The sequence below is a fragment of the Amborella trichopoda genome, chromosome 13, assembly GCF_054954075.1.
Source record: "Amborella trichopoda isolate Santa Cruz 75 chromosome 13, AtrichopodaSantaCruz75HAP2 v2.0, whole genome shotgun sequence".
NCBI lineage: Eukaryota > Viridiplantae > Streptophyta > Magnoliopsida > Amborellales > Amborellaceae > Amborella > Amborella trichopoda.
In genome coordinates this window covers 47,909,271-47,931,380 of record NC_142348.1, presented here as the reverse complement: position 1 = coordinate 47,931,380, position 22,110 = coordinate 47,909,271, and the positions used below count along the sequence as shown (strand labels likewise).

Here is a 22,110-nt window from a genome sequence, read left to right as displayed (position 1 = left end):
TCAATTATTCGAATTATACTTAATTATGCATTTTTTTTTAAAGTGAAACTGTTAATGCATTTATGTTAATAGATCTCCTTTTTGAAAATATTGATATCTTTCAATCATGATTATTTTTAGGATTATGATGATCACTTACTGAGTAGCCAAATTCATCAAATTATGGTAAACATTTTTTCAGGATAACTACGGTTTCATTTTGAGTGCTCATCAGGATCAACTTTGGAAGATACTGTAGTTGTGCTTAAACTTTCGCCACTGTAAATTTGTCCTATCAATGAGATGTATATATGTTTTGACTAGAATTTCAGTATTGTAAATTCTTGGGGCATGACATTTAGACTTTAAAATAATGACTTTTTTAATTGATGGGAAAAAGTAAAAAAAAGAAAAGTAACTAGGTCATGGGTGTGTTACGAAAAGTATTGGGGTTAGAATGTCTACAAAGTTCGGTTTGAAAGGCATCCATAATTTTCCCTAACAGTTAACAAATAAATTTAATTTTCGAAAATATAAAAAAAGCTTCCGATAAGTTAGGATTCACGGGTTTGCAACCACCAAATGGCCATCACTTTTCTCTCTCAAAAAATACTTTTTGGAGACCTAAAAAGGCATTGGGGAGTATGTTGGAGGCAGTCACCCAACCATTACATGCCCCCCCATGGTTTGAGCCCCGAGCCCCTTTCCTCTCTCTCTTCATCTCAAGTCTCTTATTTCTTTCTTCTTGTTAGAATTCGTGTGAGCATACACGTACAAACATTGAATGAAGCGATAAGAAGAGATAACACAACATTTACGTGGTTCAGGCCGAAGCCCTATATCCACGGATCCAAAGCTCAACTAGCTACATCTTCATAATTTTGGATAATTGTTTACATCAATAAGTTCCTCTATATATAGAGAACAATCACACGATTACATGAGATAAACATTGTATGATAACTTGATGACCAAGTAACTTGGTCTCTATCTTTTAGATACCTTACCTAACCTAACCTTATTAAGAGGTATATACATATACATCTATAATGATGTATATCAATATAAATCTAAGATATCCATATCCCAACACTCCCCCTCAAAGTCAAGATGCTTTGATGCAAAACAGCTGGAGTTTGAACAATACTAAGGTCCCAAAAAAAACGAGTAGTGATCAAATTCATGTTCGCAAGTTACCATGGTTTTTCAAGAAACAACCATTCTTAAGCTCTCTACTTTCTTTTAGAGACTTTCTCTCTTTAGGATCTTATAAGAAAGTACTTTTCTTGGGCTCTCTACTTTTTTCTAGAGACTTTCTCTCTCTAGGATATTCTTCTCTGAGGATCTTATCTCTCTCAGAAGTTTCTTTTCTTTCTTGAGGATTTCTCTCTCTAAAAGAAAATGATCATCACACTGGATGGAGCGACAGAAAACTCTATCATCCAATAGGATTGAGTAACGAAAAACTTAATCATTGAAACATAGACATCTGGAACAAACAGGAGCGAGTAAACGCGATCATCACACATGATGGAGTAACTGAAAACTCCATCATCAAATGTGATCAAGTAACGAAAAACTTGATCATCAACCATGATCTAGACATTCAATCATCTTTATCTCTTCATCTGGAGACGAAACTTTTGATCATCAACCAAGATCGATCATCTTCATCTCTTCCTCTAAGACAAAACTCTTTATCATCAACCATAACTTCCCTTTGCACAGTAGTTGGACTCATCCAGTATCTGGATTTTCTTGTCCATATATCGGTTACATTTGAGACGTTGACTTCATCTCTACTCATCTCATCTCCATATCTCCTATACTCTCTCCCTCAATTTGGGTGTGGATGTGAAGAAACACCCAACTTGCAAAATACATTTTTTTTTTCTTTCACCACCGCTAAACACTAGCCTCTTTTTATTTTTCTTCTCTACTTCTTCAATATATATATATTTTTCTTTTAACCATAAAATCCCAAGTCAATATGTCTCTCTCTCTAAAAATCACCACAAACGGAAACTGATATACGAACTAACCGATCTGCTGGATTCGTTAAGACTGGTTTTTTTTTGCAAACTTATTTTTCACATCGTGAAGACTGATTTTCCATTCTTTGGTACTTCTTTCCTTTCTTTGTTGCAAACTATTGAGTGGACCACTGTTGCAAAGCAAAGGTATTGACTCTACAAAATGATTTTCCATTGACTTGTAAAACAAAGGTTGTGTTCATTGCTTCCGCCACTGTTATAGGCACAGCTGTCGTCTTTAGCCAAACATGAAAGAGACACAGTTTCCTTGCTAGTGCTCAAAGACCAAACATGAAAGAGGCACGGTTGCTCTACTCGTGCAAGTAAGATTTGAGGCCCAAAGGTACAGGATGGTGGCACTTTCCTACATGCTTGCATGGACCCAACCTAAGGTGTTTTTCGACATGGAGATCGGTGGTGTGCCTTCTGGTCACATATCCTGGGTCAAAAAAATGGTCTTGAAATTTCCCGATCAACCACAGATCTAAGCCAACCAACCTCAGATCTAAGCAGTATCCTGAGTCAAGAAACTGGTCTTCAAATTTCTCGGCCAACCTCAAATCTGAGCCGAGGAGTCTATGGCTTTGATACCATGTTATGTTGAGGAGGTAACACGATGATCAGATCTTTGTCGCTCTGATACCATGTTAGAATTCATGGGAGAATACATGTACAGACATTGAATGAAGAGATAAGAAGAGAAAACACAATATTTACGTGGTTCAGACCGAAGCCTTATATCCACGGATCCAAAGCCCAACTGCCTACATCTTCATAATTTTGGATAATTGTTTACATCAATAAGTTCCTCTATATATAGAGGACAATCACACGATTACATGAGATAAACATTGTATGATAACATGATAACCAAGTAACTTGGTCTCCATCTTCTTGATATCTAACCTAACCTTATCAAGAGGTATATACATATACATCCATAATAATGTATATCAATATGAACCCAAGATATCCATATCCCAACACTTCTCACCATGAACCTTTATCTCACCAAGAGTAACACACCTGGTACCAGCGTTAACCTCATAATTTATGTTTTCTCTCTCTCACTACCTCTGTTTTTTGTGATCAGTGCAGAGCTCAATTTGGTCATTTATACAAAAGGGAGAGATGCTCTTAAAGCTCGGTTGATCGCATGTGAAGCATTAAGAATCACTACTTTCTTCTTAGCTTTACAGTGGAGCTTCTCGTGCAAAATGGTGTGTCTAGTTTTATTTCTCCAGTAACAGATAAAGAATACCAGCAGAATAACAAAAATTAGCAAATGAAAAAGAAGAAAAATGAGAAAATGAGAGAGAAAGAGAGAAGTTTTAAAGTGGGAGAGCTGGAGATAATAAATAAGAAAATGTTGAGTCAAAGTTGGTGTTTTGTAAATCAAGTTTGGAAATCAAACTTTGTCTCTCTGCTTTCTCTCTCTTTCTTTCTCATTATTTTAGCTTCTCTTTGAAGCCATAATCAATAGGGATCCACGGCACCAACCAGTGGATTCTCTCTGTGAGAGAGATTAGGGAAGTTTAGATAAGAGAGAGAAGATGGAGGCAAGAGAGGGAGAGAGAGAGTAGATCGTGGGTGTAAAGAAATTAGGAGGTTTAATAGAGAGAGAGATTGGATTTTAGCGAGAGAGAGAGAGAGAGAGAGAGAGAGAGAGAGAGATATCTTCAAGCTTTCAGGCCGATTACGAGCCTAATTTGCACCGCCTGGCTCAAAACATAATGGCTACTAATGGCCTGGCCCGAACCCAAACCAAAAGCCAGATACAGTAGATTCAAACAATAAGGAGTTTTCTCCCAATAAACTAGTGTTCTAAAAAATGTCGGTCGATGCTTAAGAAGCCCAAGGGTCTAGACCATCCAACGCCTGGGCAGCCTTGGTTCAATAAGGGAAAGGGAGGTGTTCACCAATCTTGTTTTACTTCCAGATTTTGTATTAAAAATGCATATTCATACATTGTTTATAATCCAAATTAAAAAACACAAAAACTACCCATTTCCATGGGTATATTTGCACCCAGGAGGGTGCAATCCGCTGGGGCTGCCTAGTTGGTCCTCCCAAGCCCCCTAAGGTTGCCTAAGCCCTATGCGGGCTGGTCTTTGGATCAATGCTCGAAACTAAGAGCACTATTGCAGAGAAGAGTTATGTCAAACTATAAGAAAAGGCCGTTGAGAATTGTGTTCATCCATATTCTCCAAATTCTACCAAATAAGTATTTTGCATGGAAGAGTAAATATAGTGTCATCCCCTGAGTACAATGCTAGCATTGTCTTTTTTTTTTTTTGACAGTATTTAAATATTTCTATTAATCAATCAACAGGTTAGTAAATGCTTGCATTGTTCCCTCGACAATTCTTGCCATTACTGAAATTTCATCAAAATTTTGGTGAAACGATTCCTGCATGGGAGTGCCACATGTTGGTGTATCCAGCCAAGTCCAAGTAAGTTATTCAAATTTTTTTTGCCAATGTGAAACAATGAGGTTTTGAAAAATACATAAAGTCTTCATATGAGTTCACAAATATACATGATTTCTAGCCACCAAACTTGGCTTCACACTCTTTTTAAAATAAAATGCAATTCTAATTGGTCCTTTTACAATTCCCAAACTTGAAATATAGCCAAACATAACACAATTCTCAAATACTCAACTCCTCATGTGCATACCATTATATAAGATATATACTCAAAATTTCTCATCACGCATGAATTACCACATACTCAAACTATCTCATCATTTATGAATTACATCAAATACTTCAAAACCAATTTCCACCCAATGGTCTGTCTCTTTCTCTAAGTTCATAAGATGATCTTTTAAGTTAGAATGATCCTTATGTTGTAGTTATATTAAGTGATAAGTTGTAAAGTGATTTTAGCCCTTGGTGCTCTTGATCTATGGCACATGAGATGCTATGATCCTAACAACTCATCTCAATCCAACTATCAAGATGTAGTGATGAGATTTGATACCATTATCACCCCTTTAAACCCTAGGTTGAACCTTTTACGCTGTGGTCCTTGTCCTATAAAAATTTTCACTCAAGTCTATTGTAAAGATTCCATAAAAGCCCTTAGGTTTTAATAAAATCAATAGAGTATTATATGGACAAGGGTGTGTCATTTTAGTAAATGAAAAACCACGTGCGGAAATAATATTTTATGACACATCCAATGGAATTTCAACGACCAACATTCTTCACATGTCTCAGGCCTATAGGACCAAGTCACATGAGAGATTCGGACATGCCAAAATATCTCATATGGATAAGGATTTTTAATTCAAAATATTTCACCAATAAACTTGGCATCACACATGCCAAAAGGGTCACATATGTGTGAAATAAGCATGTGAAAAGTAAATAAAAAACTTAATGAAATTAAATCACATATTACACAACACAACGTTAAATAACAAATACTGCAATTCCTAAAAGGTGCATCTAATTAAAATATTTAAAAATATTTAAACATGTAAATTAACCAAAATACCTCAAAAAAATTTAGGGGTATTTTAGTCCATTTGATTTGTCAAAATTATTATTATTTGATAGTTTTATTAGATTCGCCTATTTCTTTATACTAGACACTCCAAATTTTAAGTGATTTGGGTTTGTTGAAAAAAGTTTAAAATTCAACTACGAAATACAATCGTAACCATTAGATCTGCCCTGATTCATCTGGGCCATTGAGCGTTTACTACTCCACTTGCCTACGAAGTGCCTCTAATTCTCAATCTCTTGCATTGTTCATTCTGTAGTATCCACGACCGCCTCACCCCCTTCATACCACCATCGAAAAGGATGTGCTAATCGATATAACACCCTGCCCATCCCTGAACTTAGGCTCTGGTACCAAATGATGCGACTAAGATACTGGAGGTACAATACTTAGTGAGAGAAAACAACCACAAAGAGAGAATGGATAGAGAGAAAATGGGTGGGAGCTAAATTCTACCAAAAGCTACAAACAAACTCCTGTATTTTTTTAAAAAATAATGCTTATAATCTGAGTTCAAAATGGTACACCCCAATCCAATTTCTTACAAAAAATCACACAAGTTCTTAAGTATATTGTGAGTGTATATTCCCACTCCCAATTCTAGAAAGGAAAAGTTTATATGAGGTTAGAACCTTAAAATGTAGAATTACAGATGCACCTAAAAAATCCATCAAAGATTGTTGTTTCAATGTTGAAAAACCCTTTAATTGATCATCTCGACATCGAGATGTTTGAAATTGAAGAAAAAAAAGAAAAAGCAAAACAAAACTTTCGGAGTCCCAGAAATAATTCATCCATTTTCAGTTTATAGATCTACCTGATTTTAACCATTTTTGGATTTTTTATTTTTATAATTAAATATGAAAATAGATTTTTAATTAATCGTAAGATTGTTTTAATACTAAAATCACATATTATAATAAAATTTGGAGGTACACCTTAATTGAATTGTTTATGGTTGCAACCTTATAAAAACCACATCCTTCTAGAAATTAACTTTCATTGGACTTTGTTTCCCCATTTAAAGCTTATGGGAAGCAGTAGTATTGGCGTTTTGGATGTCATGTTGACCCATATCACCAAGGTGGCTTTCTAGGCCCTAGGCGGATTCGCTTTTTGAATTGGTGCTCGAGACTACGACCAGTGTTGCAAAAAAGAGTTAAATCAGATTAGAAGGAAACGTGGTTGAGACTTATGTTCATCCATATTCCCCCATCTCTGCGCTTTAATTGTCCTTTCAAATGAGAAATCCCTCCCAAATAGGTATTTTTCATGGAAGAGTAAATATTGTGTCATCGCCCTGGTTCCTTTTTTGCATTGTTCGTTCAACAATTCCTGCTATTGCTGAAATTTCAAAATTTTGGTTAAACGATTCCTGCATGGGAGTGCCAAAAGTGGACGAAAGGACTACGACATGCAAAGAAACCCCTCAAGACAAAATGGAAGGTATCCTGTCCATATGACGTGGCCAGTGGCCGATGGCTTAGTTTGTACAAGGCAATATCCAACTGCCACAACATAACTATTTTTATTTTGATTAAAAATCGTCTTAATCTAAAATTTAGGTCGCATATTTATTTTAATATTGCATACTAAATAAAATAAATATGCAACCTAAATTTTAAGGTACTTCTAGTCAAATAATTTTTGAAATATTACATAAAAATACATCTATACGTCAAATTTCAGATAAAGATAATTTTTAAATAATAAAAAAACGACTGTTGCATGAGTCTAGGTTTTCACTATAAACTGAAGGGTGCATGTGGATGCTTTATGTTGTCCAGCAAAATAATATTATCGTTTATATTATGAAGTGAAGTGTTTTATGTATTTTCATATGTCATTCTTACTTTCAACAAATGTAATCCAAAATTGTGTTTGGGTGTTTTGATGCATCTTAAAATTGTATATTAAATTTTTACTTTTAAAAATAATAAATTTTGATGAAAAATATTTTGAAATTTTAAAATTTAAAAAATTTGTATATCATTCTTTCAAAATTTTAAATATAATTTTCTGAATTATTATGCATAAATAATTACTCATAACCAATTTTTATTATTATTATAAATTTTAGAATGTATGTTTGGTCTTTATAACAAAGTAGAAATTCAACTTTGTATCTTTTTAATTTTTTTTAATAAATTTGTATTTTATAATGTGATATTTAAAATTTATCATGATCCATAATTAATTTTAATATTGTTTCAATTTTGTTTTTAAAAAAAAAGATTGCGACCTCTATATGAGCCAAACCCGTGTGTGATCAATGCGGGGTATGCATGAGTGAGCTGAGTGTGATTTAAAAAATGCTTTAAAATTGGGGTTGGGTCCCGGTGGTAGCACCATTTGTGACTCAGTTAAAAGTCTAGATTTCTATTTTACCCAACGCATTAAAAAATTTCTAATAATTTCAAATATAGATAAGGGCTCGTCATCCCTACTGAATTACCCAATAAAAAAAAATTGTGGCCTACAAGTCCATTTATAAGGAAAAGTTTCATCAAATATTTCAGTCGAGAAGATTGTTTTCATACTAGAAAATCATTATCTTAACTCCTCCATGTATATGGATTGAAATTTTTTTGAAAGTACTAGAAGTAGTGTATCTTGCATAATGTAGTTAGTGGAAGGGTGTGAAAGAAAGACTTATGTGATCTAGCAGGAGTATATATATATATATATATATATATATATATATATATATATATATATATATATATATATATATATATATATATATATATATATATATATATATATAAATAGATGATTTCATGCAATGGTTGTATAGTAGTATAATGCCACCATCTTCAAAAGCCATGCTAAAGACATTTGTTTGACACGAATTTTTAAACATACACTATTTTCATTATAAAGAACAATAACAAAAAAGAAAATTTTAAAAAAGTTCTCTAGAATGTATTCATTCTAGCCCAATTAATATAAGCCATCCATTTTATTGAGATGGTTAGATATAGGCCTCAGAAAGACTTTTTTATTCTGGAAATTTTTATATAGAGTTATCTTCATTAGATTAATAACGCTAAAAAGAAAAGTGATTTTGAATATGTTAAGGCCTAGATCTTGAAATTCACCAAATGGATGGTCGAGATTTATTATTGGTTGGGTACTAATTTTGACCATATCTAGGGTGCAAATTGAATTTTGTTTTCTTAGGATTGATTATGAGGATGAAGAGAATGTGTGTACAAAATTTGAAGTCATACAAATACCAAAAATATGGTTTTCTAGAGGTGTGGTTGGATTATACTACTATACAAGCATTGCCTTAGATCATTTCTCTCTTTCTCTCACCATCGGAAAGTGGTGACTTGATATGGGGTATAAAAAGCCTGGTTGAGGTAATCTCCGACACCCTCTTTTGGGTTTTTGCATTTACTTATTTTGATGTTTACTCCCAAGCATAGATTGTGTCTTTTCTTTGTTATAGAAATAAATATTTTGAATGGCTTCAAGTTCTTGAGATCTTATTATATTCTTTTATTTATTTTATTTGAAATTGTTTTTATTGTAAAAAGACTACTTGCAAGTGATCTAAGCATTAAAAAAAAAAAAAAAGAATAGAAAAAGAACACACACACATGAACAAACACACACACATATATATATATATATATATATATATATAGAGGGAAAGGATGGGCTTGGCCGCCTCTCCTATATAGTTCAAATGCGCCCAAGGGCGCTAATTTAAAGCGTTGGAATGGACGGCCAAGATGGGATCCTGTGGGGTAGTTGCTTTATACGTTTGAAGCATATTTTAAAATGTTGTTGTCAGATAGAATACTGACACCTACAGAATAATGAATGGAAGAGTACTCCCTCTCTCTCCTCTCGATCTCTCTACATATTCTCTCTCCTTCTGCTCTCTCTGTAATTTCTCTCTCCTCCCGCTCGGTCTCTGTGTGCTCTCTGCCCGCTCTGTCTCAGCGGCCAAGCTCTCGGCGTTTTCCCTCTCCTCTCTCTATATACACAGGCATCTCCGCAGACCCGCAAATCTCACACCCTGGCCCTTCAGTTGTCTCTGTGTGCTCTTTGCCCGCTCTGTCTCAACGGCCAAGCTTTCTGTGTATTCCCTCTCATCTCTCTGTATACATAGGCACCATCCCAGACCCGCAGATCTCGCACCTTGGCCGTCCAAGTGTCTCTGTGTGCTCTCCGCTCGCTCTGTCTTAGCGGCCAAGCTCTCTGTGTATTCCCTCTCCTCGCTCTGTATACACAGGCACCTCTGCAGACCCGCAGATCTCGCACCCTGCTGCTACCATTTGTCCCTGCTCATCAAGCCCTTGGGCGAACAAAAGCTCTCTCCCATTCAAGGCATGCTAACGCTTCCCTCTCTCTCTGGTTTTTTATTTTCCATCTCTCCCTTTGGTTTTCACTCATTTCAAGTACACAACCCCCAAAGCCCCAAAGAACAACACACAATCTGAGCATTTTTGCCCTGAATATCCCAAATACTGAGCAAAATCTAGGCAACTACATGGTTCTTTCTCTGTAGAATTTTTTGCTCGGATTTTTTTATTGCCTTTTTTGCCTAGATTTTTGTTTTCGTTTTTGTTGCATTTTTTCTCAGATTTTTCTTTCATTTCTTGAATATCCTGAATACTGAGCAAACCCTTGTGTATATGAGTTTCTTTCTCTGTAGCATTTTTTCCCCTGATATTTTTATAGCAATGTTTTACCAGATTTTTTTTTCCATTTTTAAAGCATTTTTGCCCAGTATTGGAATACCGCTGCAATACTTTTTGTATCTGTAAAAATGGGTGAAAATGTAAAAATTGGTGAAAATGCCTTCTCTTTGTTTGATATATAAAACTGGACAGTGCTGATTTAAACCAATATGTGTTCAAGGGCATCGTTAAAGAAATACATCCTCTTCCTCCTTCAAAAGCTTAAAAACTAAGAGAAGAAGTATTGGTGAGATTTTATTGGATGGAAATATATGACCATCACAATGTGGTTGTAAGACTTTTGATTCATTCTAATTAATATGTGTAGGCTAGAAGGGACAAACACACTACTCCAGAAGTATTTCAGACAACCTGCTTTATCGTGCTGGGGCATGAGTTAAAAACAATTCTTTGAATTTTTGTTAGAAAGTTCAAGCTAAAGCAGCACGAATATATCAGAATATGATCATTTAATATATCTTAATATGCTCATATGAAACTTTCCTATGCCTTAGGACTCTTATAACAGCTTTAGGTTTGATAAAGTAGTGTACGGTAGAAATTTGATTTCGTTTTTTAGGCAAACATATGGGTTTTAACCATGTGTATATATGGTAGCATGACTTACACTCATAGTTAAGGGCCTACAAAGTTATTGATTAGTTGGCATGCTGAAATTCCAAGGTTAACTGAAGCCTATGTATTATGTTTGGAGCTTGAATTGAGTGGAGTCAATGATTCTTGCCTAGATTTTTTTATAGCAATTTTATTTCGTTTTCTTGGCTAAAATATGGCTTTTAACCTTGCAAATATATGGTAGCATTTGGATTATTTTGTTTGTTTAAATTTCAAGGTTAACTGATGCCGATGTATTAAGTTTGGACATAAGTGGAGTCAATGTTTCTCTCCCAAATTTTTTTATAGCAATTTCATTTCCTTTTTTTGGCAAACATAGGGTTTTTGTCCCTGTGTATATAAGGTAGCATGACTTACACTCATATTTAAGGGCCTATATGGTTCTTGATTATTTGACCTGCTGAAATTCAAAGGATAAGTGATGCCCATCTATTATGTTTGGAGCTTGAAAAGAGTGGAGTCCTTGTTTATTGCCCAGATTTTTTTGTAACAAATTCATTTCGTTTTTTTGACAAACATATGGTTTTTGACCCTGTGTATATATAGTAGCGGGACTTACACTCATATATAACGGCCTACATGGTTCTTGATTATTTGTCCTGCTGAAATTCCATGGATAAGTGATGCCGATATATCATGTTTGGAGCTTGAAATGAGTGGAGTCAATGTTTCTTGCCCAGATTTTTTTATAGCAATTTCATTTCATTTTTTTGGCAAACATATGGTTTTTGACCCTTTGTATACATGGTAGCATGACTTACACTCATATTTAAGGGCCAACATGGTTCTTGATTATCTGGCCTGCTGAATTCCCAAGGGTAACTTATGCTAATGTATTATGTTTGGAGCTTGAAATGAGTGGAGTCAATGTTTTTTGCCCAGATTTTCTTACAGCAATTTCATTTCGTTTTTTTGGCAAACATATGGTTTTTGACCATGTGTATATATGGTAGCATGACTTACTCTCATATATAAGGGCCTACATGGTTCTTGATTATTTGACCTGCTGAAATTCCAAGGATAATTGATGCTTATTTATTTTGTTTGGAGCTTGAAATGAGTGGAGTCAATGTTTCTTGTTCAGATTTTTTTATAGCAATTTCATTTTGTTTTTTTGGCAAACATATGGTTTTTGACATTGTGTATATATGGTAGCATGACTTGCACTCATATTTAAGGGCCTACATGGTTCTTAATTATTTGGCCAGCTAAAATTCCAAGGGTAACTGACGCCAATGTAATATGTTTGGAGCTTGAAATGAGTGGAGTCAATGTTTCTTGCCCAGATGTTTTTTTTAGCAATTTCATTTCATTTTTTCTGGCAAAGATATGGTTTTGGACCCTGTGCATATATGGTAGCATGACTTACACTCATATATATGGGCCTACATGGTTCCTGATTATTTGACCTACTGAAATTCGAACGATAATTGATGCGTATATATTATGTTTAGGGGTTGAATAGAGTGGAGGCAATGTTTCTTGCCCAGATTTTTTTAAAGCAATTTCATTTCGTTTTTTTAGCAAACATATGGTTTTTGGCCCTGTGTATATATGGTAGCATGACATACACTCATTTTTAAGGGCCTACATGGTTCTTGATTTTTTGGCCTGCTAAAATTCCAAGGGTAACTGATGCCAATGTATTATGTTTGGATCTTGAAATGAGTGGAGTCAATGTTTCTTGCCCATTTTTTTGTGGCAATTTTACTTCGTATTCTTGGCAAACATATGGTTTTTAACCCTGCGTATATATGGTAGCATTTTGATTATTTGGATTCCGGAAATTCCAAGGTTAACTGATGCCTATGTATTATGTTTGGAAATGCTTGGAGTCAATGTTTCTTGTGCAGATTTTTTTATTGCAATTTCGTTTCAGGTTTTTGGCAAACATATGTTTTTTGACCCTATGTATATGTGGTAGCCTGACTTACACTCATATATAAGGGCCTACATGGTTCTTGATTATTTGACCTGCTGAAATTCCAAGGATAAGTGATACATATGTATTATGTTTGGAGCTTGAAATGAGTGGAGTCAATGTTTTTGGCCCAGATTTTTTTATAACAATTACGTTTTGTTTTTTCTGCATACATATGGTTTTTGACCCTATGTTTATGTGGTAAGTCATTATGTGGTAGCATGACTTACAGTCATATTTAAGGGTTTACATGGTTCTTGATTATTTGGCAAGCTGCAATTCCAAGGGTAACTTATGCCAATGTATTATGTTTGGAGCTTGAAATTAATGGAGTCAATGTTTCTTGCCCAGATTTTTTTATAGCAATTTCATTTCTTTTTTTTTCCAAACATATGGTTTTTGACCCTGTGTATATACGGCAGCATTACTTAGACTCATATATAAGGGCCTACATGGTTCTTGATTATTTGACCTGTTCAAATTCCAACGATAATTGATTCCTATGTATTATGTTTGGGGCTTGAAATGAGTGGAGTCAATGTTTCTGGCCTAGATTTATTTATAGCAATTTCATTTCGTTTTTTTGGCAAAAATATGGTTTTTGTCCTTGTGTATATATGGTAGCATGACGTACATTCATATTTAAGGGCCTACATGGTTCTTGACTATTGTGCCTGCTGAAATGAGTTGGAGTCAATGTTTCTTGCCCAGATTTTTTTATAGCAATTTCATTTCGTTTGTTTTTGTAAACATATGGTTTTTGACCTTGTGTACATATGGTAGCATGCCTTACTCTCATATATAAGGGCCTACATGGTTCTTGATTGTTTGACCTGCTCAAATTCCCAAGATAATTGATGCCTATATATAATGTTTGGTGCTTGAAATGCCTATTTAAGGACTAGGATTTGGAGTACTGTTGAATTTTCATCACTATCCTGTTGGGTTGTTTTTATTTATTATTCTTGTGGTTGGTTTTATGTGAAGAATGTTATTTGCATGTTTGGTTTATTTAGATGATGGGCAGAGTTTCATGAAACTTAGTATGTTTCGCCTTTGTTGTCACATGAACCAGCACAAGCTCCATTCAATAGCTTCCAATTCGGACTTGCATATGAAGGTGAACAGATGAAGCATGTTGAAGGTTTTTTCCCACTTTGTTCCAAAAAGTTTTCTCAGGAAGTAGTTTTGAAAAATTGAGGTAGGTATTGCCTGAGGTAGTTGTCGTACCTCTATTGTACACCTTTTTTACTCTGAAAAGTGCGACATATATGTAGATCGACTATGATTAAATTGTGATATAGACTCATTTTATCTAGTCTTGGTATCCTTATTAACTGTAGGCTTTATAGAGATATATAAACCCCTATGTCAATCCTTACTATTAGAATGCATGCGAAAATATTTTTTTTTTTATTTTTTTTTCTGATTTTTTATACTATCTTTTATTATCTGTTATATTTCGTTATATTGATTTCGAGATTGAGTTTCCTTTTTAAGATAAGTGTATGAATCCCTGTCATGCTTTGCTTTTTGTTATTTGGTGTTTCCTTTGCCCTCTGATAAGGTATAGTTGGCATGGATGTGATAGAGTGATAATAGGGCATTTGAGTGCATCTAATCATTTTAACTGAATGGATCTCGACAACCAATTCCCTCCAAGGTTTTGTAAACGCAAACCAGGATATGGTCGGATGCGTGTTTCTTTCAAAGACGCACGATAACTACAATAGGCATTTCTATAAATGCTCTAACTGGAAGATATGTAATATTTTTTCATTAAGATTATGTACAAGCATATTGGTGTTCCATTGTAAGCATATATCTAACATACATTTATCTTATTGTGTTAACCATTAGAAAGAGACTGGTTGTGGCTATCTAGAGTGGTGTGATGAAATTCTAGGTGAAGAAAAACAAGCATGTGGTTAAAAGGTTCGTATCTCAGAGGCCAGATGCTTGTGCTGCCAATAGAGTACATGCATCTCTGACCGAGAAAGAGAAGCGCAAATCTGTTGCTATGGTCCTTGAGAAAGCAGACGTTAAAATATTTTTTCACATATGTGTAATTTTATTAATGACATTGATGTTTGCCTTCATTTTCTTTGTAAAAGGAATGGGTATATGTTTTATAGTATCTATATATTTATAATTGCATACATTTATTGTTCTCTATCGTTTATGGATCAACAATTTTCATTTTAATATATTTGTACATTAATATAATTCAATAATCTCTCTCTCTCTCTCTCTCAAGCATCAGATTTTCTTTAATGCTTTGAATGGTGAAAGCTGAATTAGTAGGTGTTAATTGTTTGTGGTTTTGGTGTTTGAATGGTGAAAGCTGAATGATTAGGTGTTAATTTTTTGAGTGTTAATTTGCAACCCCATTCTTTCCAAATCTAATATTTTCTTTATCTATTTATTTTCAAATTCCATTTTCTTTGGCTTGAACTTCATATGAATTGTGGTTGCTCTTTTGCCCAAGTTTCCATTGACAAATTGTGATTTTTATAGGGGAGTAACTGGTTGAATCTCCACTCGGATCAACTGACTTCACAGTCAAATGATTCAAATGACGAAGTACGTTTAGTTTTTCATAGGGTAATAAAAAACTCAGTTTTTCATAGGATAATAAAAAACTCATGGCATGGTTATCTTCACTAGAATATTGGTGTTCCAACAAACCAATTACTCTTGTCATGAATCCCTGCTTACTTACACTCATTAATTGGTTTACATCAAGACCATTTCACAATTTTACCCATTAAATTACACTTTGATAAAAGAGAAAACTATACTTTATTCAAAATTACATAGAAATTGATCATTTGATAAATGGTCTTGATGTATACTAACTAATGAGTGAAAGTAGTGGATGGCAACTACACTGATCTAACTAGTGAATCAGGAAGTCTAACTAGCTTTAACGACACCGGCTTTTTTGTCCTCGTTGATTGAATGATCCAGTTTGTTCTTGATGACATTGCTTAGAAACTGTGATTATCTCTTCCTGGGAATTTAATCTAGCAAAAAATGCTTTCTGAAGTACCTTTACTTATTATATAGGGTCCAGGCTCTTTAGCACTTGGTAAGGGGTCTCCAAAGCAAGGCCACTCTAGATCTTGTGAACAAGTACTTTTCAATACCTATTCTAAGGCATGCTACTATGTTGCCGAATGGGTAGCAAGAATCTCATTCCAAAAGTATTTCAGCACATACACACACAAATGATCTTATTGAAAAAAAACAAGATCATAGGTAGATGCCAATTCAGACAATCTAAATAATTATAAAGTCTAAATAATTACATACATATACTAAGAAATGCATGTTCAATTTGCACCACTGAAATAACATGCCAAAACATGGTCAACACTACTCAGGAAAGCTTCCAAATTTCCCAGAAATAAACAAACAACAATGGCAGTCCAATGCAAAAAGTTCCTACATGCAAAAAACATATCTATTTCAAAAAGGTATAAAAAGTAAATAAAAATAAATGAACTTTAAGAATCCTCTAAGGCCATCCTTCTTCCTGGCAAATTCATCAGCTGGGGTCCTTCAATTACTTCAACGCATCCATTGACCTCTTTTGTGCAGTTTTCTTCAAATTTGGGCTTGCCGAGCTCCCCAACAACCTGTCTGGTGAATCCTTGAACTTCTCACAAATGCAAGCCAACTTCTTGTTGTCCAAAGCATTGTAGTTCTTCTCTCTTATAACAGGATTCATGAAATTCTCAGGTGTAGAACTCATTAGAAGGTTTACCAACTAATAAATGGTTTTGATGTATAGCAACTGCTTCCCTATTAATCTTATGAAACCGTCACGCTTAAGAAATCCAAATGCAAAGAGGTCCATATCAGGAACCACCAAGAAGATATTAGAGAGAGAGAGAGAGAGAGAGAGAGAGAGAGAGAGATTACATATGAAGACATTAAAGAGAGAGAGAGAGATTATCCATATAAAGACATTAAAGAGAGAGAGAGAGAGAATTTGTTCCACATGGACTAGCAGCAAGAACCACTAGAGAGAGAAGGAAAAATCTTCAGCATACAATAAGTACACACATGCAACAAAAAAATCTTCTGCATAAGAGAGAGAAGGAATTAAAGCATCTGCAACTTGCTTTCACTTTCTGCGACACAAGATCTACATAAAGACAGTGACAAATTATCATAACTTGCACGGATCATGAAAAAAGATAAGAACTTGCACGGATCATGAAAAAGATATTCTTTAATATAATACCTTCAAGGAATTCATATCTTCTCGATTGATGAACAACTATTGCCAAGATGACAACAGCAGATCATAAGTCAAACTTTAAATCAACCAGGCTGCAAGTCGAATTCAATTTTTAAATATATTTTGATGGATACTATTCCAATTAGACGGTTCTTTAAAATTTTTTTTTCAAATAAGCATATGATGTGTTAACACAACAAAACATTACCATTCCTATATGGATGGATTTAATGCGAGTGAATCTTACCATCAACTCACTTCTTATGGATCCGAAGTATACAATGTGTTTTGTCCTTAGCGTTGTAAGAGGAAGATAAATTCATATGTTAGCAATTAAATTGAAGCTAATATAAGTGTAAATCAAATACATCAACAATAGTGAGGATAATACAATTGCAAATAAAAATAATGTACAGGTATGTAGTTGTACCTATCAGAAACAAATGACGGGCAGTTCCTTTTGTCATTGCATACTGTGCATGTCCTTTTTATCATCTTCCATCCCTCAGACCGAGCTTTCATTCTTTTAGTGGCCGGTCGTCCCTTTGTCCATGCTCGTGAAGGTTCAAGGACGTTAGGACAATGATTACTTGCACTTGGTGTGTTACAACAACTAGCAGAATTGGCATCTTCATTGACATGGATCATGACATTATCATGTGGACCTCTCTTGCACATGAACATTTCATCAAATTGATGAATTCCATTTTTTATTATGGACATTATAAACTCATAACCCTCTACATTTTGTGAAGCACGCTTGGCAAAAGATCGACTTGTCCGCATAACCTCGTCATATATAATGGAGCGTGGTAGTTCAGATGTTACTTGAATTTGTTCCCCAATGTCATCAAGAAAAACTCCCTTCTTTGCATCCTTGGGCCAACGCTTCATTATATATTGTGGAGGGATTTTAAACACATCTTTGACCATAAAAATCTTCAGGACATGCCTACAAAGAAGGCCCATCCTCTCAAAGAAGTGACAAGAGCAAGAAATAGAATTGCCATGGCAATTGAATTTCACTAAGTAGGATTTAGTTCCGGTCCCTGGGATTGCCGCCTTAAAGGTTGCAATCTGTCCATTATCTTCAGCTGTCTCCCTAATAAAATTAAAGCAATTAGCCACTTCTTCCCCAAATATCTTTAAAATATTTTGAGTATAGATTTTGATGTATATGTCTCAATGAAAGTGGTTGTTTACAAGACTGGAGTAGTTTGAATATCTTTCAAGTCATTTTCCCTCTCTTTTTGCACCTTCTTATTGTTGACTTTTGCAACAACTTCTAATAATGCACGTAATCTTGTTTTGGATGTCAAGTACATTTTGAACATCGTATTCATCTCTTCGCTCCTTTGAGTAGAAGTCATACCCGCAGTGAACTTGCCAACCAAGTATGCATCAACTCATTGCATGCGACAACCATAAAGCCTACTTAGCCATTCATTGTCTTTCAGGTTATAATTATCAATCATTGATTTCCAAGCTGATTCAAATTCTTCAATTGTTGGCCTTGCCACACACTTCCTAAAGGTATCTGAATAAGAAGGATGCATGCACAAGACATGACACACTTTTTCTTTGATCTCCACAAATATGTCCCACTTACAATAATGATGCTTACTTTGGTAAAGAACTTGCCTCACTGCATATGAAATTGTAGGATCTTGATCAATGAGAATAACGCCTGGTTGTCGTCCACCCATGGCTTCCAACCAGTTTTCAAATACCCATATAAATGATTCTATCTTCTCGTCAAATATGAGTGCAAACCCAAAGAAAGTTGTACTGAAATGGTGATTTACACCAAGTATAGGTGCAAAGGGCATACCAAACACATTTGCCTTGTATGTAGTATCAAAGGTAACTACATCAGAGAAGCACTGGTAGGAAACTCTAGATGTAGAATCAACCCATAAGATACTGTGAATGTGATCATCTTCATCTAATCTCAATCTATAAAAAAATGAAGGGTTCGATTGGCTCTTTTTATAAAGCCATTGCCAAATTAAATTTCCATCTTCTCCTCTAAGTTTTTTTCTAGCGCTTGCTATTTCATTTTGAATGTCCTTTTGTGTACAAGGGACACTGTCGATCCCTCTAGCTTGCTCTATGAATATGTCATGAATATGTCTAGGCTTAATCATTGCCGAGCTCATTGAATGTATCAATGACTTTGTAGCACTCGACAATGATCGATGCGTGTAAATTAGACGAGCTTTTCTTGGACTAACTAGATCATGATTATGATCTATAAAAACGCTAGTCACTTTCCACTCGTCTTTTTCTTGACTACTTATGCACATCCTAACCTTGCACCCACACCTTAACTCAGGATAAACCTTTCCACTTTTATTAGGTTTTTCTTGTTTAAAGCCTTCCTTGCACCAAACATAAACCCTATCGATCCGTTTACCTTTCTTGGTATGAGTACTCCCCCTACGAACACCAAAACCCTTAGTGAATGCATAAGACTTAAAGAGCTCATATGCATCATGCTCTGATCCAAACATCATTCCTACACATGGTTCTTCTATTTCGTGACTCTTGTTTAGTGAGCAACAACCACCATCCGGGATTTCATCAATACTACCCACATTTGGATATGTGCTAGATGCCACACCGACTGAATTCGTGGGATCCATCTCAGTTTTTTGACTTACCCAACGTGAACTGCAAACTAAAAAATACATGTATTTAAACCTTCATCATAAGACTATTCAAAACCATATGTTTGCCAAAAAAACGAAAAGAAATTGCTATAAATAAATCTAGGCAAGAAACGTTGACTCCACTCAATTCAAGCTCCAAACATAATACATAGGTATCAGTTACCCTGAGAATTTCAGCAGGCCAGATAATCAAGAACCATGTACAACCATAAATATGAGTGTAAGTCACGCTACAATATATACACTGGCTAAACAACCATATGTTTGCAAAAAATTCAAAATGAAATTGCGATAAAAAAAACTAGGCAATAAACAATGACTCCACTCATTTCAAGCTCCAAACATAATACATAGGCATCAATTATCCTTTGAATTTCAGCAGGTCAAATAATCAAGAACCATGTAGGCCCTTACATATGAGTGTAAGTCACACAACCATTTATAGATAGGGTCAAAAACCATATGCTTGCAAAAAAAAAGAAAGGAAATTGCTTTAAAAAAAATCTGGGAAAGAAATATTGACTCAACTCATTTCAAGCTCCAAACATAATACATAGGCATCAGTTACCCTTGGAACTTCAGAAGGCCAAATAATAAAGAACCAAGTAGGCCCTTAAATATGAGTGTAACTCATGCTGCCATATTTACATAGGGTCAGAAACCATAAGTTTGCTAAAAAAACTAAATGAAATTGTTAAAACAAAATCTGGGCAAGAAACATTGACTCCACTCATTTCAAGCTCCAAACATAATACATTGGCATCAGTTACCCATGGAATTTCAGAAGCCAAAAAATCAAGAACCATGTAGACCCTTAAATATGAGTGTAAGTCACGCTACCATATATACGTAGGGAAAAAAACGATATGTTTTCAGAAAAAACGAAATGAAATAGCAATAAAAAAATATGGGTAAGAAACATTGACTCCACTCATTTCATGCTCCAAAAATGATACATTGGCATCAGTTACCCTTGGAACTTTAGAAGGCCAAATAATCAAGAACCATGTAGGACCTGAAATATGAGTGTAAGTCACGCTAACATACACACACAAGGTCAAAACCATTTGTTTGCTACAAAAACGAAATGAAATTGCTATAAAAAAATCTGGGCAAGAAACATTGACTCCACTCATTTCAAGCTTCAAACATAATGCATAGGCATCACGTATCTTTGGAATTGCAGCAGGTCAAATAATCAAGAACCATGTAGGCCCTTATATATGAGTGTAAGTCATGCTACCATACATACACAAGGCCAAAAACCATATGATTGAAAAGAAAAACGAAATGAAATTGCGGTAAAAAAATTTGAGCCAAAAATAATGACTCCACTCATTTCAAGTACCAAACATAATAGATAGGCATCACTTATCCGTGGAATTTCAGAAGGTCAATTAGTCAAGAACCATGTAGGCCCTAAAATATGAGTGTAAGTCATGCTACTATATATACACTGAGTCAAAAGCCATATGTTTGCAACAAAAAAAAAATGAAATTGCTATAAATAATTCTGGGCAAGAAACATTGACTCCACACATTTCCAAACAAAATACATAGGCATCAGTTAACTTGAAATTTCAGCAAGCCAAATAATCAAAATCCTATCATATATACGTAAGGTTAAAAACCATACGCTTTACAAAAAACCGAAATAAAATTGCTATAAAAAAATCTGGGGAAGAAACATTGACTCCACCATCTTCAAGCTCCAAACATAATACGTTGGCATCAGTTACGCTTGGAATTTCAGCAGGCCAAAGAATTAAGAACCATGTAGGCCCTTATATATGAGTGTAACTCATTCTGGCATGCATACACAAAGTAAAATACCATATGTTTGCAAACAAAACGAAATGAAATTGCTATAAAAAAATTTGGGCACGAAACAGTGACTCTACTCATTTCAAGATCCAAACATAATAAACAGGCATCAATTATTTTTGAAATTTTAGCAGGTCAAATAATAAAGAACCATATAGGCCCTTATATATGACCCTATACCATTCCTATAAATCAGCACCCTTGAGCGCATTTGAACTAAATAGGCGAGGAGGCCATGCCCATCTGTGTGTGTGTGTGTTTTTTCTATTCTTTTTCTTTTTCTTTACGGCTTAGATCCCTTACAAGTAGTCTTTTTGCAATAAAAACAACTTCAAATAAAATAAATAAAAGAATATAATAAGATCTCAAGAACTCGAAGCCATTCAAGACATTTCTTTCTATAACAAAGAAAAGACACAATCTATGTTTGGGAGTAAACATCAGAATAAGTAAATAAGCAAAAAACCAAAAGAGGGTGTCGGAGATTACCTCAACTGGGTTTTTTATACCCCATACCAAGTCTCCACCTTTCGATGGTACGGGATCAATGGTCAACCTTCAATCTCAACAGGGAAAGCAAGTTTAG

At 34.7% G+C, this 22,110-nt stretch overlaps 1 protein-coding gene and 1 long non-coding RNA gene across 3 annotated transcripts; one reads left to right on the top strand and one right to left on the bottom strand.

The window, feature by feature from the left end:
* Positions 1 to 9,315: 9,315 nt before the first annotated feature.
* Positions 9,316 to 15,005, top strand: LOC110008343 (uncharacterized). Its single transcript, XR_016048334.1, has 3 exons — positions 9,316 to 9,869; positions 13,855 to 13,980; positions 14,640 to 15,005. It is a non-coding gene; the product is annotated as an uncharacterized LOC110008343 (long non-coding RNA).
* A 1,036-nt stretch (positions 15,006 to 16,041) lies between these two features.
* Positions 16,042 to 21,690, bottom strand: LOC105421634 (protein FAR1-RELATED SEQUENCE 5-like). Of its 2 annotated transcripts, none has more exons than XM_088856724.1 (3): positions 17,237 to 21,690; positions 17,032 to 17,120; positions 16,042 to 16,932 (listed from the first exon to the last, which is right to left on the bottom strand). In XM_088856724.1, exon 1 carries the CDS (start codon positions 19,719 to 19,721, stop codon positions 18,435 to 18,437), a length of 1,287 nt encoding a protein of 428 aa, XP_088712850.1. In that variant the 5' UTR covers positions 19,722 to 21,690; the 3' UTR covers positions 16,042 to 16,932; positions 17,032 to 17,120; positions 17,237 to 18,434. The 2 variants fall into 2 exon arrangements, with proteins under 2 accessions (XP_088712850.1, XP_088712851.1); XM_088856725.1 differs by having other exon boundaries at positions 17,276 to 21,690.
* Positions 21,691 to 22,110: the final 420 nt, after the last annotated feature.